Source organism: Coffea arabica, chromosome 4c (genome assembly GCF_036785885.1).
Source record: "Coffea arabica cultivar ET-39 chromosome 4c, Coffea Arabica ET-39 HiFi, whole genome shotgun sequence".
Classification (NCBI taxonomy): domain Eukaryota; kingdom Viridiplantae; phylum Streptophyta; class Magnoliopsida; order Gentianales; family Rubiaceae; genus Coffea; species Coffea arabica.
Genome location: NC_092316.1, coordinates 10,177,142 through 10,195,443, shown reverse-complemented (window position 1 = coordinate 10,195,443; position 18,302 = coordinate 10,177,142). Strand labels below are relative to the sequence as shown.

The 18,302-nt window shown below is 37.8% G+C and overlaps 1 protein-coding gene across 1 annotated transcript; it reads left to right on the top strand.

The window, feature by feature from the left end:
* The first annotated feature begins 8,503 nt into the window (after positions 1-8,503).
* Positions 8,504-16,828, top strand: LOC113738929 (uncharacterized). The gene is made up of 13 exons (XM_027266195.2): positions 8,504-8,708; positions 8,880-8,945; positions 10,833-11,169; positions 11,280-11,797; positions 11,902-11,947; positions 12,062-14,527; positions 14,636-14,780; positions 14,982-15,251; positions 15,806-16,079; positions 16,165-16,221; positions 16,325-16,504; positions 16,595-16,673; positions 16,768-16,828. The coding sequence occupies exons 1-13, from the start codon at positions 8,504-8,506 to the stop codon at positions 16,826-16,828; spliced, it is 4,704 nt and encodes a 1,567-aa protein (XP_027121996.2).
* The last annotated feature ends 1,474 nt before the right edge of the window (positions 16,829-18,302 follow it).

Here is an 18,302-nt window from a genome sequence, read left to right as displayed (position 1 = left end):
GAATAAATCAGCAACATGGCGCGTATCATTTGTTTTCCTACAACGGATAAAATGAGTCATTTTAGAAAATCTATCCATTACAACAAAGATACTATCCATACCTCTAGAAGATTTTGGTAAACCAAGCACAAAATTCATGGATAAGTCTATCCAAGGAGTATGAGGTACGGGTAGAGGAGCATACAATCCATGAGGGTTACTCCTTGACTTTGCATGCTTACACTTTAAACACTTATCACAAATGTTAGCAATGTCACGCCTCATTTTAGGCTAATAGAAGTGTTCATGCAATATGTCAAGAGTTTTATCAATACCGAAATGTCTCATCAACCCTCTACCGTGGGCTTCTCTAACAAGTAATTCCCTAAGTGAATAGTTGGGAATACATAGCCGATTTTCTTTGAACAAGAAGCCTTCATGCCTATAAAACTTTTGAAATGCAGCATGTTTACAAGCTTAAAACACATTAGAGAAATCATCATCATGTGCATACAAGTTTTTAATGTGCTCAAAACCAAGTAACTTAGTGCTCATGTTAGTGATCAAAATATACCTTCTAGACAATGCATCCGTAACGACATTATCTTTCCCCTTCTTATACTTAATGATATATGGAAAGAAATCAATAAATGAAATCCATTTCGCATGTCTTTTATGCAACTTACCCTGCCCCTTAAGGAATTTAATTGATTCATGATCAGTATGTATCACAAATTCCTTAGGCATAAGATAATGCTGCCACACTTTAAGAGCACACACAACAGCATACAATTCTTTATCATAAGTAGGGTAATTAAGAGCTCCCCCACTCAACTTCTCACTGAAAAATGCCAACGGCCTATTATTTTGATGTAAGACAGCCCCTATGCCGATCCCACTAGCATCACATTCAACTTCAAATGTCAGATCAAAATTAGGCAAAGCAAGAATAGGTGCTGAAATTCACAAATTCTTAAACTTATTAAACGACTCTTCTTACTCTTTTCCCCATTAAAACCCCACATTCTTTTTAATTATCTCATTCAAAGGTGTTGCAATAGTGCTAAAGTCTTTAACAAATCTCCTATAGAAACTTGCAAGACCATGAAAAGACCTTACCTGAGATACATTGGTTAGAGTCGGTCACTCCATGATGACCTTTACCTTGGCGGGATCAACACTTATGCCATTTGCACCAACAATATATCCAAGAAAGTTAATTTCAGGAGTGCAAAAGACACATTTTTTCATGTTAGCAAATAGCCTATTTTCACACAAGGCACTTAAAACAAGTCGCAAATGCTCAACATGCTCATCTAAAGACTTGTTAAAGATCAATATATCATCAAAATAAACAACGACAAACTTCCCAAGAAAATGCCTTGAAACATAGTTCATTAATCTCATGAAAGTACTTGGAGCGTTTGTTAAGCCAAAAGGTATCACAAGCCACTCATAAAGACCATACTTTGTTTTGAAAGCAGTTTTCCATTCGTTTCCTTCCTTTATCCTTATTTGATGATAACCAGATTTTAAATCAATTTTAGTGAAAATGATTGCTCCATGCAATTCTTCTAACATTTCATCTAATCTAGGAATAGGATGACGATACTTAACAGTAATTTTATTAATTGTACGATAATCTGTACACATTCTCCAAGTCCCTTCTTTCTCAGGCACTAAGATAACTGGAACTGCACAAGAACTAAGAGATTCATGAACCTGTTCTTTTTCAAGGAGGGAATCGACTTGCCTTTGAATTTCCTTTGTTTCCTCCGGATTTGCTCTATAGACTAGTCGATTTGGTAGAATTGCTCCAGGAACAAATCGATTTGATATTCAATGCCTCGAATTGAAGGTAATTCTTTCGGTAGTTTCTCTGGAAACACATCCTTGAATTCTTGCAAAAGAGAGTAGATTGCACTAGGAAGAGAATCGGTTAGACCTAGTGTGTAAAAAGAAGAATAATCAGCTTCCATGTACAGAAGTACTATGAGAAGACTTTGTGCATTCAAAGTCCTATCTACCTCACGCACACTTGCATAGAAACTCCTTTTTTTCATTTTCAAGCTCTCGGCCTCACTGAGTTTTTTTCCACTCGAATTTTCTTTTTCACTCAACTCGGTCTCTACTTTCTTTTTCCCCTCATTCGACTTTTTCTTTGCCTTTTTCGATTGCCTTTTCTCTCTCTCTCTTTTCTTAAATGTAATTGTTCTTCATACACTTGTGTAGGTGTCAAGGGTGAAAGAGTGATTTTGAGATTGTCCATAATGAACTTACACTTATTGGTAAGTCCAATATGATCAGCCTGTCTATCATACTCCCAAGGACACCCCAACAAGACATGACTAGCATGCATAGGAATTACATCACATAAAACTTGATCCTTGTATCGACCAATAGAAAAAGCAATTAAGGTCTGTTTGGTCACCTTGACTTTCCCCATATCATTTAATCAAGACAATCTATATGATTTAGGGTGATAAGTCCATGGAATGTGGTTTTGCTCCACAAAATCAGCAGCTACACAATTAGTATAAGAGCCACTATCAATGATCATAAGACATATCTCATCTCCAATTTTGCATCTTGTATGAAAGATGTTGGTTCGTTGGAGATCATCTTCTTGAGTTTGTGCATTAAGCACTCTCATAGTCACCATAGTTCGTGCTACGGGGTCCTCCTCTATCTTAACCATGTCATCATCTTTCCCTTCTTTTTCAAGCGGTGGCATATCCGCATATTCCTCCTCTCTTTCGCTTTGCCACACTCCCTCTTCATTCATGTACATGATGCTTTAGTTAGAGTATTGAGTCATAAGATGGCCAATTCATTTGCATTTGAAACATGCCTTTGGTTGGTTGGTAGATGTATTTGCCCCTGGAAGAGTCGGCCGCAGGGTTGGATTAGAAGAAGTTGCACTCGGATGGAACGGTTGTTCCATCCGCTTGTTTTCCCTCTCTCTATTACCTTGCCTTGGCTAAGCATTGGATGTTGGCAATTGATTTCTTTTTCAAGGAGTGGAAGAGGATGTAGTGGTTCGGCCACTAAGTGTCTTTAGAGGTAAAGCTTGCTTTTCCACCTTCTCTGCATAAGACACCATTTGTTGAAGTTCAAAGTAGTCTTGAAGCTCAACTTTCTTCCTAATTTAGGATTTAATCCATTAAGGAACCTCGCTATGGTTGCTTCCGGATCCTCTTGTACATTGACCCTTATTATCGCTACCCCATTTGTTTGTGGTATTCATCAACCGAATTAGAACCTTGAGTGAGTCGTTGGAGCTGATTGTACAAGTCTGTGAGATAATAGAAGGGTACAAATCATTTCCTCATCACTTGCTTCATTTCAGTTCAAGTGTCAATCGGTTGTTCCCTATTTCTCCTCCTTGTGGCACATACTTGCTCCCACCAAATAGATGCATAATCTTGAAATTCAATAGCTGCAAGTTTCACCTTTTTCTCTTCAGAGTAATTGTGGACTTCAAACACTTGCTCAACTCGCCTAACCTAATCCAAGTAAGTTTCAGGATCATTTTTCCCATGAAAGGTAGGCATCTTGGTCTTGATGGAACCAAGATTATCATCGGTTCTCCTAGGTCGGTCTCGATCTTCCCTTGCTCGTCTTTGGCTTTTCCTTGATCGAAAGGAGGTGTTAGAATGATATCCCTCATCATCCGCATCATGATCAGCACTCTGAATACTCGAAACCCCATGGTGTGTATCTTCGGTATCTCGCATCTCAATGGCAGTCAACCTGTCGGATATTTGTGTCATCACAAATTCATATCTCTCCGCTTGTTTTTGAAGAGTTTTGAGTACCAGTTTGAGTGACACGTCGGTCTCAGACGGCTCAGGCATGTTCCCCTCTTGAGACATATTGTCCAACCTGCAAAACAAGTGTATCCTAGTCTACCTTGCAAGCACTCGTGTATCACTTAAGAAAAACACACTCACTCTCAATTTTCCTTCTCGAAGTTCTTAAAACAACTAAAACTCTCAAAATTCCAAAATTAATGACTCTATAAGCAAGTGACAAGACACAAAGCAGAATTTTACAAATCTTAGAAAAACACTACCCGAAGATGGAATTTTTTTTTTAGCTGTTGTTTTGCTGAGTTTCTGGTCAGTACTTTGGAGGGTAAATGGTGCTTTTGGAGTGCTCAAATAATGTATGAATTAGTCCTTAAATTTCAGGGAAATCGGCTCACAAAGACTAGTTCAACCGATTTTAGAAATCCAAGAATTTAAAGGCGATTTGGCTAAGGTGTTTGTGGCGGTTTAGGTTTGATTTTGGAAACTGATTTGGGGGTGTTTGGCGTCTGGTTAGGTCGCTTGGGGTTGTTGGAATTCAATTAAGATTGGGAACTCAAGAATTGGAAACCAATCAAGATTTGGTGACTCAAGTTTTGGGAAACCAATCAAGATTTGGAGACTAATCAAGAATTGAAAACCAATCAAGAATTGAAAACTCAAGATTTGAGATACTTGATTTCCTTTATGTGAGAGTCGATTCTTTCTCTTCTTCGTTTTTTTTCGTTCTCTTTTTTTTTTCTTTTTTTTTTTTTTTTGCTTCGGCTCTTCAAGGAACACAAATTCAGGTCACACCAACAAGTTCAAGAAAACGGATGAAAGGTTATGCAAATTCCAAGAAGACCTTAGTTCTTGATTTATTGTTCAAGAACGTTCAAAACAAGATTTCGTGGTCCAAGAACTTCAAAAATTTAGTTCAAGAAACTCAAGAACTTCCCCAATTTATGTTGTGGTGTCTAAGGTTTACAAGAACAACAACCAATACTCAAGAAATAGGCAAAACAGAATTTCAGCAATACTCAAAAGAATATTCCAACAATACTCTAGCAACTTGGACATTAAAACAATATAAGGTACGTGACTCTTTTTTTTTTTGTCTTTAAACCCTAATAACCCAAACACAAGTATAACAGACCCAAAAATTTGGACAGAAAACACAAAAAGACAACACCCGAACAGATTTTTTTTTGACTCGGATGAACAGTAACATGAACAATATGCTACAGTACAATGAACAGTAATCGCTATAGTAATGATGAACAGTAATCGCTATAGTATTTTTTTTTGACAAAAGACGCAAACTAACAAGATATGAACAACTTCATATGAAAGAGAATTAACCTGAAGCTCTGATTACCAACTGATGAGCAACCCTAGGGGAAGACCCTCCTAGAACCTCCCAACCTTGTAATTATCAGAGTTGGATCTTTTCTCCCAACAGAAATTGAACTCGATTGTTCTCATGAATTCAAGACCTCTGACACACAAACGTAATCAGCAACTTTAAGCAAATAAGGATGGATGAAGCGACACCACGATTAGGAAACAAACTAATCGATAAAGTCTGATTTGAATTCTAAGCTATAAACTCAAGAACTCAAGAGTAAGTTTGATTAAGAATTTGAAGAAAAATTTCTCACGATTTCTAGTTGTAATAATCTGTCATTTCACTCATACAATAGGTGCCTTTTATAGGCTAAAACTAGGGCAAATTCGGCCCACATAAACCTGGAATAGGAATTCGGTCCGTATAAAGAGCAAACTCTTTAAAGCTTCCCGATAAGCCCCAATAAGTAATAAAAATACTCAACGACTAACAACTACTAAACTAGGCAATCTTAAGACAACTACCAACTAAACTAACAATTATGAGATCATTCTTTCACTTCAAATGTACAAGTAAACAAGGTAACTTCATGGTCCAGCAAATTTTCAAACTTAGCTTGCTCCTTGCTTGTATGGTGAATGATCAAGGCTCGTAAAGCTTCATTCACCTTCTTGGATTTTGATCTTATCATCGGACCACCAATTTTGACCAAAGGATCCTTGACCCAAGATTGAAGTTATTGCACACCCGTATCCGCATCATACACTGTTGTTGCCTGCTACCCAGCTTAGTCAAGCTATTTATTGAGCTATTTTTTTTGTCTCATGAGAATCTCCGAACTCGTATTTTGTAATAGCTCTTAGGGATTATGTACTATTCAATTAGTTGTGCTTCTCTCTGTAGCAAGCTTATACCTTGTTCTACAGGAAATTACCTCAGGCCTTGTTCTTAGCCAGGAAATGTTGCTCTGTTTTTTGCACCTGACTTTTCCTCTCCTCGCGTGTCTGCTGAAAATTTGTGCTTGTTTAGCTTGGATTGGGCCGTCTATCAGCCATTTCCTGCATTTTTTACTCATACTAAATCGGTATTCAAAGGTCTTTACTTTGGCCTGTAAAGAAAATATTACGGCCCTTCAAGATAGCATATTATCCTCTGCATATTAATCTTGATTTCATGGCTCAAGATAAGCCATGTCGATTCGTTTATTGCAATGGATTTACTGCAATCCAAAAGGATAGCTTTTTTTAGGCTTTCTGCTCATTCACATTGCTTGTTTGCCTTCGGAAAAAAATTAATCTTACGTCGAAGTCTCTTTTTCTCACAAAAAAGAATACATTTTTGGGTGATTTTCCTTTGGGCTGCTCTGCACCCGGTCTTTTGCCGAAACCTACGTCTTTGGGCCTTATTAAAGTGGTTCCCCTCTATCCACTATCCATGCATTGCTCTTTTCATGCACCGTAGGTAATTTTGTTGGCAAATGGAGTTCCATTCATTACTCTTTTCATGCACCGTGGATGCGTGCGTAAGAAAAGAAATTTTCACATGTTTTCATTTTTTTGATCTTTTCCATGCCTTTCGCTTAGTTTCGCTTTTGTGCACAAGCCTTGCTGCTGACACCTTTTTACTTTTTGGGCAGTGTTCTTTACTTCGAAATGCAGTAATGCTGCTCTTAGCAGGGTTGTTTATTTGACCATTTCTCTCCTAGTCTGGAATTTTTTTTGATCCCATTCTTTCAGATAAGCTGCTGTGAGCTTTTAGATAGGGGATACTTTTTCCCCTCCTTGTGTCTTTTTGCTTTCGTTAGAGTTTTGCTGTTTGCTACTTCGCTGATTCATGCAGTGAGCTAATTATTTTTTGCTCTTCCATAGAAAAAAACTTCAGTCCCGAACTACTAACTTCCCCTATAAGGTCCCGTCAAGTGCGCTCTTCCTGATATCATTTCTTTGTTAGTATCATCTCTTTGTTAAGTTGACTTTACTTTGGGATGCTCTCTAATGCTATTAGGCCTGCCTTTTTCCGCCGGATTTCTCAGGTCTTCTGCCTTGTTAGATCATTTTTGCTGTGTCCGCTGTCAATTTGTTTTTGTTTTCATGCAATATTGCCATCTGTGTAACAAAAAAAAAAGGATATGTTTAGCTACCTCTTTTTTACCTTTCTCCCAACACACAACCTTTTTCCCCCCTTTGTACGAAAACTCTAGCATATATGCCCGTTTAGTTTGTAGATGAGTCTCTTGTTTGTCCAGTGATTTTTTCTTGTGTTCCTGCGTATGCAAAGCCAGTAGTTCGTTTCTGTTTTCATGCAATATTGATAGCCGTGTAGGAGGAAAAAAACTCAGCAACCTACTATATTTTTAACTTTCTGTCGGCACAACCCTTTTTTTTTTGTTTGCCTTTATACAAAAGCTTTCGTTGCTCTGCTCTATTTCTTTGTATGGATGTTTCTCTAACTTATATGCCCTTTAATTTGTTGATGAGTCTCTTGTTTCTCCCGTATTCGCTCCATACTTTTGTGCCCTTTAGCGTTCTAGCCAGCAAGCATTACCACTTTTGCTTGCTTTTGTGTTGAAGCTCTGTTTCATTTGTCTATTCAGAATCCATTATTCTTAATCCTGCTATCCTCTTTTCTCGGGTATGATGCTCTACTGCTTGTCTCTGTGCATTCGTTCTTTTACTTTTTTAACCTATTCTTTTACCGTTATTTTGACTTTGCGTTAGTGGTTGTTGTGATCTCTTTTCCCCCTTCTTTGCTCCTTTGCAGTGTAGCTTCTTTTGACTTCTTACTGCTCTTGTCGTTACTTCCAGTTTGTGTCATTGTCTCAAGTATGGTGCTTATTATGATCTTTAAGAGTTCTTCTTTGAATCGTTCCTTTAGCCAACCTGCTGTTTTCTTAGTGAATATCCATTTTTTTAATTTTTTTTGGGTGTAATGCTTGTGCACGCCTACACAATATCGTTCCCCGAACTATCATAGCTTCTTGTACTTACCCTTATATGCTGCTGATTGTGTCTTCGTTTTATCTGAGTCTTGTTCTGTATTATTCAATTATTACAAGCTAGATCTTGATTCCTAATTCCATGGACCGCAACTCTGTCTGCCGCATGCGTTATGCTAACATGGACAAAGGAAAAAAGGATGCCTTGTTACAACGCGAGATGCCTACGCAGGAAAAAAAAATAATGGACGTGCTTCTGCTACTGCCACTCGCGGTGCATCTCAGATAGACAACTGTGTACATTATCAAAAAGATCCTTTGGCTGCGTCGCAACAAGCAGATTCGTCTGTTTTCATCTCTGATTCTTTTGCTCATGATAACCGCGTACCTTCTCATACTACTCCTCCTTCTATTCGACAAAAAAAGGTATATAAGAGTCGCCGAAGCAGACGCATGATTGATGCCTCAAAAGACTTCCAGCAGGATGGTGTTTCTGCGTCTGCCACGGAATCTCTCACCCCTAATAACCATGTACTTATTAGTGACGATGTGCTTGATGCTACCGCAGCCCAGCTTGCTTCTAAGCTTAATACGCAATCATCGTCTGCTGAGCCATTTCCTTCTGTGGTTCTTCCAGCTGTGTCTTCACTGTCAGAAGGTATACTCCTTTTGGTAGTGTGCCTGTTTGTTCACTATACTTACCTGTTCTTTTTGCTTCGTTTTTCTCTTTCCAAGTGCCAATCCTCATTACTTTTGGAGACTGCCACTCTTTTCTGTGCTATTTCTTTATCACTGTGCTTATCTCGAATTCATTCTTCTTTTTTGCCAGCTCTTTCTGTTCCTCCTATAGAAGAAGGTACTTGTGTTATTGACTTAGGTAGAGCAGAATTGACGGGTATTTTACATACATGCAAGTTAAAAAATACCGAATTACACCCGTTCACTGCAAGTATACAGATCAACTAGTAGTTTAGGGTATATATCGGGTCGATCCCACAGGGAAGAGTGAACAATTACCGGTATTACTAAAGTTTCTCTATTATTTAGACTATCAATGAATTATAACAAATTAAAACCTACTAAAATTATTCAAGAAAATAGCAAATGAAAGCTCCTTAGGTTGTGGTATCCCTAACTACTCATGCAAGTGCTATATTTGGATCATTGAATACTACATCTAGGCTAGTTATGGTGTAATTTCCTTAAACATGTGAAACCTACTTTCGTAGTGAATCAACTATACTCATAACTAATCCATACCTATTTTCATGGTTATGAAATTAGCTACAAGTTCATTTCTTCAATGAAATTACATGAAATGAATCACTAAAAACCACATAAGTGCACCTCTACTTTCGTGAGTGTACTCCCTATGTTTAGCACTTCTTGAACTAGTGTTAAATCTCAATTTCCATTGCAGAAACAACACCTTAAATAATCACAATCAATGGTACCAGATTAATCATGATTTAAAGAGCCAAAGTACTAAATAACTTACTCAAATTATAGCAGTCAAATAACCAAATAATAAACACTAACAATTATAGAAAGTTCAACCAAACCCAAGGCTTAAACTTTAGAAACACATAATAGACATAAATTCCAGAACTTGTATATTAACTAAACTTGGAATCAAGTACAAAAGATAAAGAGTTTGGAAGGAATGTAACCCTTGTCACATGAGTTCATCTCCTTGCCTTCTTCATCCTCCATCTTCATCTTTGCCTAGCTAATAACAAGAAAGGATGAACTACTAGCTAAACTAAACTAACCTACTACTAAGAAGATGAAAGAACTACATTGTTGCAGACCAAGTTTCTCCCGTATGTCTCTTCTATGTCTTGCTCTCTATTCTTCCCTCTCCTTCTATTGCAATCTTGGCTATTTTATGATGAAAGATGGTCAAGAAATGAGGCCTCCACCTTCCTTTTACAGCTGGAGATGTTTCTCACATGTCTAGCATCCCATGTGAGTTGGTGGAGGTGAAATTGAGTTTTCCGCGTAAAAAGCAGACCTCTCTGACCACAATCCGGCCAGAAATCCGGCCACAAATCCGGCCAAATTCCGGCCGGATTGCTACAGTGACCATTTGGTCACTTCTGGTTCAATTTCCAGCTCTGCTCCGATTTTGACTCAACTTCAACTGAACTTTTCTTGATGATAAAAGCTGATTTAGCTCTTGACCAAAACATAAAACTTGTAGCCCTTTGAGTTAGCTTTCCAATGCATCAAGAATCACCTCATTTGGATCTGTGTAGGCTGAGAAATGACCGAAATACCCTTACCTGCTCATTGCCCTGTTCCAGTTTCGACTAGTAGAAATTTGCTATTGTAATTCGGCATTTTGACCTGGAAAACCTTCAAACTGGATTTAGATGTCTTCACCAAAGTTGTAGATCTATCTCTTATCTTCAAATTGGTTCAAGAATCATCTTAATCCGATCACTGTAGCTCAAGTTATAGCCGAAATACGAAAATGTGTCAAAACTGTCAAAATACACAAAATCCAAGTAAAAAGTGATAAAAACCTCATTTAATCACTTAAAAGCATTTTTCACCAATTATAGCCAAAATGATTCATATTCTTCCAATAATATAACCAAAGTGACTAAAAATAATATAAAATATCATACAATTATTACGTAAATTAGTCACTTATCAAGAATCATCTAGTGTTGAGAACAATACACAGATCGTTGTTAATACACATGCTCTTAAGGAAGGTTTGTGAACGTTTTTAATATTGCTCTGTCTACTTATACCGATTGCCTTTACTGCCAAGGCTGGTTCCTTAGTCCTCTGTTAAATGACCTTTACTCAACTGTCACGATAAGTAGAAAAAGAAAAACTAGGCGCACAGCGTACTCCCTCTTGGAAAAAGTCCCTGACCATTCTCTTGCGTTACCAAATGCTCCAAACTGCCAGCATTATGGAGCAAAAAGGTTTCACTTGGAACCTCCAAATTTCTGTTGCACGGGTGGTGACGTTTCTGTTGTTGTGCCTGCCATGCCTTATAGTCTTTATCGGCTTTTTTCTGGTACAGATGAAGATAGTGTTGAGTTTCGCAAACACATTCATACTTATAACAATAATGTCGCCTTCACTACTTTTGGTGCAAAGTATGACCATGAACTTACAAAGAACACCAAAGGAGTTTATACCTTTCGGGTTCAGGGTCAGGTTTATCATTTACTGGATAGCTTAATCTCCTCCAACAAACACCCTACAGGCATCCAGTGTATTTTTTTGATGAACAAGAAGAGCTATCTACAAGGCTTCGTAATTCCCCTAGGCTTCGTGAAAGTACTATGAAGTTCTTAATGCGTATTCTTGAATCTAATCCTTACACTAGATTCTTTAAAAGCCTGCGAGAAGTTGAGGATCTGGAAAACCACAGGATTGTTCTTAACTCCAATCCTAGCTTAGATCAAAGGGTCTATAATCTACCAACCGCATCCCAGGTTGCTGCAATCTGGACTGAATCTAAGGACCAACCATTTGAAAAAAGTCCACAGATTCAGGTTTATTCACATTCAAACACCAGCCATCGAATACATCACTATTTTTCCTACTATGATCCTTTACAGTATCCACTCCTATTTCCTCGCGGCGAGTGTGGTTGGCGTCATGGGATACTAAGAAATTCTGACTCAAGAAAAAGAAAATATGATACTTCTGATGATGCCAATCTAATTGATTCTTCTTCGATAGAAACTGCCTCGGATTTGATTCGCTTGGAACAGGAAGGCAAGTTTATCTAAACTAATATGCTTGCCTTATCGTTTGTTCTTTTAGTGAATTATATACAGAGCTGTAGGTAATGGCTTTTTTTTACGTGCATTTTCATGTAGCTTCTGAAAAAGGAAGCAAAGAATACCGCACTGTTTCTGTGAGAGAGTATTATTGTTACTTGCTCCAGATGAGAGAAAATGATCGTTCCATGTTATTATATGCAAGGAGGCTCTTACAATAGTTTGCTATTGATGTCTATGTAAAAATTGAAACATCTAGGCTTGACTTCCATAGAAAAAAACAAAATGACGTCAGGACAGAAATCCTACAGGGTGTTATGGATAGTATATCTGGTGGACAGCGGCAAGGAAGTCAGGTTGGTCGAAGAGTGTATCTTCCAGCTTCGTTTCTTGGAGGTCCAAGGGACATGCGACGTCGTTACATAGACGCTATGGCTTTAGTTCAAAAATATGGCAGACCAGATATTTTTATTACTATGACTTGTAAGACTAACTGGAAGGAGATTCAGGAAAATCTAAAGTATGGAGAAGATGCACAGGATAGGCCTGATTTAGTATCTAGAGTGTTTAGAGCAAAGTTCGAAATGTTTAAATATGAGACACTAAAGAAAAAGATCTTTGGAGAAGTCCAGGCACTTGTCCATGTTATTAAGTTTCAGAAAAGAGGTCTACCTCATGCTCACTTGCTGTTGATTCTTAAGCCTGAATATAAGCCGTTGAATCCTGAAGCTTATGATAAAATTGTTTTTGCTGAAATTCCGGATCCTGATCAGCAGAGATACCTGTATTCACTTGTCATCAAACACATGATGCATGGTCCTTGTGGACATCTGAACAAAGATAATGTTTGCATGAGAAATGGAACGTGCAGAAATCATTATCCCAAGGATTTCAGTGAATACACTATCCATACAGAGGATAGCTATCCACATTACAGAAGAAGGAAAAATGGTCGCGTTGTAAGAGTACGAAATAAAGCCCTTGACAACCGTTGGGTTGTGCCGTACAATCCTTACCTTCTTGCACTATTTGACTGCCATATGAACGTTGAGATCTGTTCAACGGTCAAGTTAGTCAAATATTTATACAAATACGTCTACAAAGGGTACGACCGTGTTAGCTTTCATATAAATAGTGGTGCTGCTGCTGAAAACGTTGATGAGATTAATGACTTCCAGTCCGGGAAGTGGGTCGCAGCTGCAAAAGCCTTTTGGCGTATATATAGGTTTTCTTTGAATGAAATGACCCTTTCTGTTTACGCTCTTCAGGTGCATCTTCCAGGCCATCAGATGATTTCGTTTCACATGCATTCAGATCTTGCTGATCTTTTGAATCGTGCTGATTTTGGCAAGACAATGCTCACACAATTCTTTCACATGAATAAGACCAATAAGATAGCTCAAAACCTCAATTGCCTTTATCGTGATTTCCCTGAGTTTTTTGTTTGGAAGCCTAAAACAAAAACCTGGACTCGGAGGAAACGAAGGATGGTGATTGGCAGATTGGTAACTGTTAGCCCAACTGAGGGAGAACGTTATTATCTCCGATTACTTCTATCTCATGTCCATGCTCCAACATCATTTGAGCATCTATTGACTGTCAATGGTAAGATTGCCCTATCATATAGAGAAGTTGCCTTCGAAATGGGCTTGCTCCAATCTGATACATATATAGAGGATGCTCTTACTGATGCAGCAACATTTCAAATGCCATCCTCGCTTAGAACTCTGTTTGCAGTTCTCTTAATCTATTGCTCCCCCAGCAATCCAAGGCTTCTTTGGGAAAGGTTCGAGGGTGAGCTTTCCCAGGATTTAAGAAGAAACTCGCATTTGACTGATCATGATTCTACTCAAATAAGAATCCGCACTTTCCAGGATATAAATAGAATCTTAGAACAAATAAGAAAGAATGTGAATGACTACCATCTTGTTCCTGAAGGCTTTTCTCTTGTATGTGATGAGCGGCTCACAAAGGAGATAGAGAGTGAGAGAACCATTTCATTCACGGAAGAAGACTTACTCTTATCTTCGAAATTGAACGAAGGCCAGAAACGTGCTTATGATGATATTCTAGCTGAGGTTTATTCTTCTGGGAATAAGAGTTTTTTTGTTGATGGTCCTGGGGGGACTGGAAAAACCTTCTTGTATAGTTCACTTCTTGCAACGCTTAGATCTCAGGGATATATTGCGATAGCAGTTGCATCGTCTGGCGTTGCTGCTTCTATTCTTCCTGGAGGAAGGACTGCTCATTCGAGATTCAAGATTCTCTTGGATGTATCAATGAACAGAACCTGCCAAATTAGCAAGCAGAGCTCTGTAGCTAAACTTATTTCACTAGCCAAGTTAATCTTTTGGGATGAGGCTTCAATGGCTAAAAAGGATACTGTAGAAGCATTTGATCTATTACTGAAAGATGTGATGAATTCTGATATTCCTTTTGGTGGTAAAATAGTAGTTTTTGGTGGTGATTTTCGTCAGACTTTACCTGTTATACCAAGTGCATCTAGGGACCAGCAGATCGAAGCTAGCTTTGTAAATTCCCCTCTATGGAATACTCTGACAAAACTTTCTTTATCAGAAAATATGCGAGCCATTCTAGACCTTCCATACTCAGATTTCCTTCTTAGAGTTGGTAAAGGCCTTGAACCTGAAGATCTTGATGGGAAAGTATCTTTATGTCAGCATTTATTAATTCGGTTCAGTAACAAAAATGAATCACTGAACAGGTTAGAAAACTTTTTTCCCCTTGAAACCATGCTGCTCTTATAAGTGTATTTTGTGTGTACATATATATATACACTCATACACATCTGATCCTATTCTTGGATGCTCAGGTTGGTAGATTTTGTATTCTCCGATCTCTGCCTTTATTCATTAGATCCATACAGGATGATTAACAGATATGTTCTTACGCCAAAGAACTCCTGTGTTGATGATATTAATGAAATGATGATTGATCGCTTCCCTGGACAGGCCTATGTTTATATGAGCACTGATAGGACTCTTAATGAAAGAGATCAAGAGGACTACCAAGACTTCTTGAATTCTTTAAATCCATAAGGGTTGCCTCCCCATAAATTAGTCCTGAAAAAAAACTGTCCTATTATTCTTTTAAGGAACTTAAATCCTACAGAAGGATTATGTAATGGGACAAGACTCATTTGCAAAAGCTTAAAATAGCATGTTCTTTTTGTTGAGATCGCAGTGGGTGAACATCGAGGCAAACAAGTTGTTTTGCCTAGAATTCCACAGCAGACATCTAATGCTGAGAAAATTGGAATTCCTTTTAAGCGTATTCAGTTCCCAATTAAGCTCTGCTTTGCCATGATGATCAATAAGTCCCAGGGTCAAACATTGGATCGTGTAGAGATATATCTGCGCGAACCTGTTTTTTCGCATGGCCAGCTATACGTTGTTTTATCTCGCGCTAAAATGTCAACTGCAGTTAAGGTTTTGATAATGCCGGCAACTTTTCATGATACCATCATTGAGGCTAAGACCCGAAACGTTGTTTACCGGGAAATTCTAGAATTAGCTAGAAAATGACTACATGCATTGAGGAATTTGTACACTTGTTGCTTGACCTGTAAAAAATCTTTACATTGCCTGCATTCCACTCACTGCATTTAATATTTACTTTCTATTGTTATTTCTTCAGTCTTAACCTTTATAGAACTTTACTTCTTCTTTAATGCAGCATGGGGTGATGTTTTGTTTATTGATGATATAAAGCCTGGAATGAAGTCATGGACATCTATAGTAACTATCCAAGAAAAAATGAATGTTGGGTCTTCGTTGTCTACTCCAACCAAGTACCAAAAATTCATACTTGATGACTCAAAGGTAGCCTTATGATATTAACGCCAATCACTATAGAAACTTTCCAGCAGTTAATGTATACTATATACTTTATGCTTTTTTGTTTCTAACGCTATTCACTGCTCTTCCTTATTTACTTTTCTTATCTTTTTATTAAATCCTTCACACTGGTCTCTCTTTTGCAGGGGTCTAAAGTTCAGGGGATACTTTTTAATTATGCCATAGAAAAAATGGGTCCAAAGCTGAGGTTATACAAAAAATATCGTATCTCTAATGCAGATGTTAGGCCTACTGCTGAAAAGTTTCGGATTGATGATCTTAAACTTCAGTGGGTTATAGGGACCGACACAGTTGTTGAAGAAGTTGATGAGGATGGTTCTGGTGTGTTGCCGTTTCGATTCAGTTTTACAGAATATAAAGATCTTTGCCGTTATGCAGACTCTACAACTGAAACTGTTGGTCAGTCGAATGCGCATTCTCCTTTATATTATATTTAGATGGATCTCAAGAGACGCTGATTAACAATTTTTTCCTCCTGATGTAGATGTCATTGGCGTTGTTGTTAATGCATCCTCTATCATTCCAATCCATAAGGATTCTGGTGACTCGTTAGTGCAGAGATTTGTGCTTGTCAATGAAGAGTTAAGCATTTTCTTCTTCTACAAATCTGTTTGTCATGAATTATATTTCCGTTGTTGTTATAGCATCAGCTTTTATTGCAGTAATAATTGTTCCTTTTTTTACTCTCCTTATGCATATAATGAATCCTGTTGTACTATCTCTCTGGAACGAATTCATCAAAAACGAAGGAAAATCGATCCTTCAGCAGAAGGATAAGTTTCCTGTTGTCGTATGTCGCAGACTTAAAGTTGTTACATATGATGGTTAGTGTCACTATTGCTAAGTATGTTTATTAGCTTTTCCTCATGCTTTGTGCCTATGTTCGTCTTGAGCTTAATAATATCAAAAACTAGGGTTCGCTTTGTCAACTAAAAAAGACACAGCCATTCTTGTTAATCCACCAATCAGAGATGCCAACCAGCTCAAACATTGGTATCTTCTCCTCAGCAATTTGTTTTTCTTACATCTTACAACTAATCGCTGCTATATTAAACACCCATATGTTATTTTTTGATTTATTTTGTAGGGCTGTTAGGCATGAAAAATACTTAGCTGATCTTGTTCAGGATGATGTTTTATCAGTCTGACAGGTGCCGAACCTGTGCAATAATAATTACCTACTCAAGAAAAATACAGATTTTGTATATAGCGGTGAGTAGGGTCGAATCCACAGGGATTGGGGATAATTCGTTTCTTCTGGAGTCCAAAGTATGGGGGGTTTTGGATTAAATGCTAACTAAATAAATTAACTGCAGAAAATAATTAATTAAAAGAAATAATTGGGGAAACTCTAGCCAAGGGTACACATCAGAAATGGTTCATGCAACTGATCATCGATTCAAATATAATTCCAACATTTATTAATAGATTAGTTATAGTTGTCATGCACGCGATAAACAACCAACCTTTCCTTACTTTTTCGATAGTTAAGGTACGACCGTTAACTATTTCTCTAACCCAAAAACAACCCTAGGTACGACCGTAGGATTTAATTTCTAGATTGCATTAATAATTAGAAAGGCCCAATCCTAACTAACAAACACGCTACGAGGGTTTGTTTAAGTTAGATCGTATGCTCCTCTGACATAAACCCAATTACGCCAGTTGCTACTGAGATAAAGATAACGAACAATTACGGATTCAATTATCCCTATTTAGCAAAATAGCCTATGTGAATAATTAAATATTGCGCATCTATTCAATCACTCACACGAGCTATAGCAATTAAAAGCAGGAAACATATAAATACCAATAAATTAAGGAAGCAATTAAAATAAATTAGATCTCACAGTAATTGTTGAACCAAATCTTCAGTTGTCCCCTTAACTAGAAAAGCTTAACCACGCCTCATGAGAAAATCTCCCCGTTGGGGAATATTGTCGAACACCTGGCGTGTGTCAGAGGCCAGTCTAAGGAAAGAAAGAAAAGAAACTAAAACTAAACTAAAACTAGAGATATCCCTCATACTCTACGTTATCCCTATTTAAGCAATAAAAGAAAGATGACTAAAGGCTATCTAGGTGGTCCCCACACATGTGGACAAAGCCTTCAAAGTACTTCTTGCCCCCAAGTCTCTTTCCGTAACTTTCTTTTAAGAGTCCAAATGACTAGATGCCTTCCACTAGCTTGTGGTCCCCACCAATTCAAGAGCCCAAGCATTGAAACCCTTAAAAATCTCCATATTTTCCATAAAGTCCCTCCTTTTTGGTAGTTTTCTGCTTTATTCCTGAAATTAAATCCAAATACCAAATATGAGTAAATATCAGCAATTAACACAATATTTGTCAGGGATAGAAGGGGAAATCAATAATAAAATTACTAACAAATTATACCCTATCAATTCCCCCCACACCTGAATCATGCTTGCCCTCAAGCATGAGAACAACAATTGAACACCAAAATTCGACCATGGCTGTTACTCCAACTACCGTATTGCCAAGACACCAAGAAAATCATATATCAAGCGACACAGGTCAAGATCCAAGAAAAATCACTCCGGTTAGCATATAAACTACCAACTCCTCCAATTTCAAGCAAACTAATCTAAGAAAAAGGAATGAT

Excerpts from the sequence above, each read along its gene's own strand:
- LOC113738929 (XM_027266195.2), top strand. The coding sequence starts at position 8,504 with ATGATTGATGCCTCAAAAGACTTCCAGCAGGATGGTGTTTCTGCGTCT. Across the intron at positions 11,170-11,279 it reads TTCACTACTTTTGGTGCAAA|GCATCCAGTGTATTTTTTTG; the intron begins GTATGACCATGA and ends AACACCCTACAG. Across the intron at positions 11,948-12,061 it reads CGCACTGTTTCTGTGAGAGA|GCTTGACTTCCATAGAAAAA; the intron begins GTATTATTGTTA and ends TGAAACATCTAG.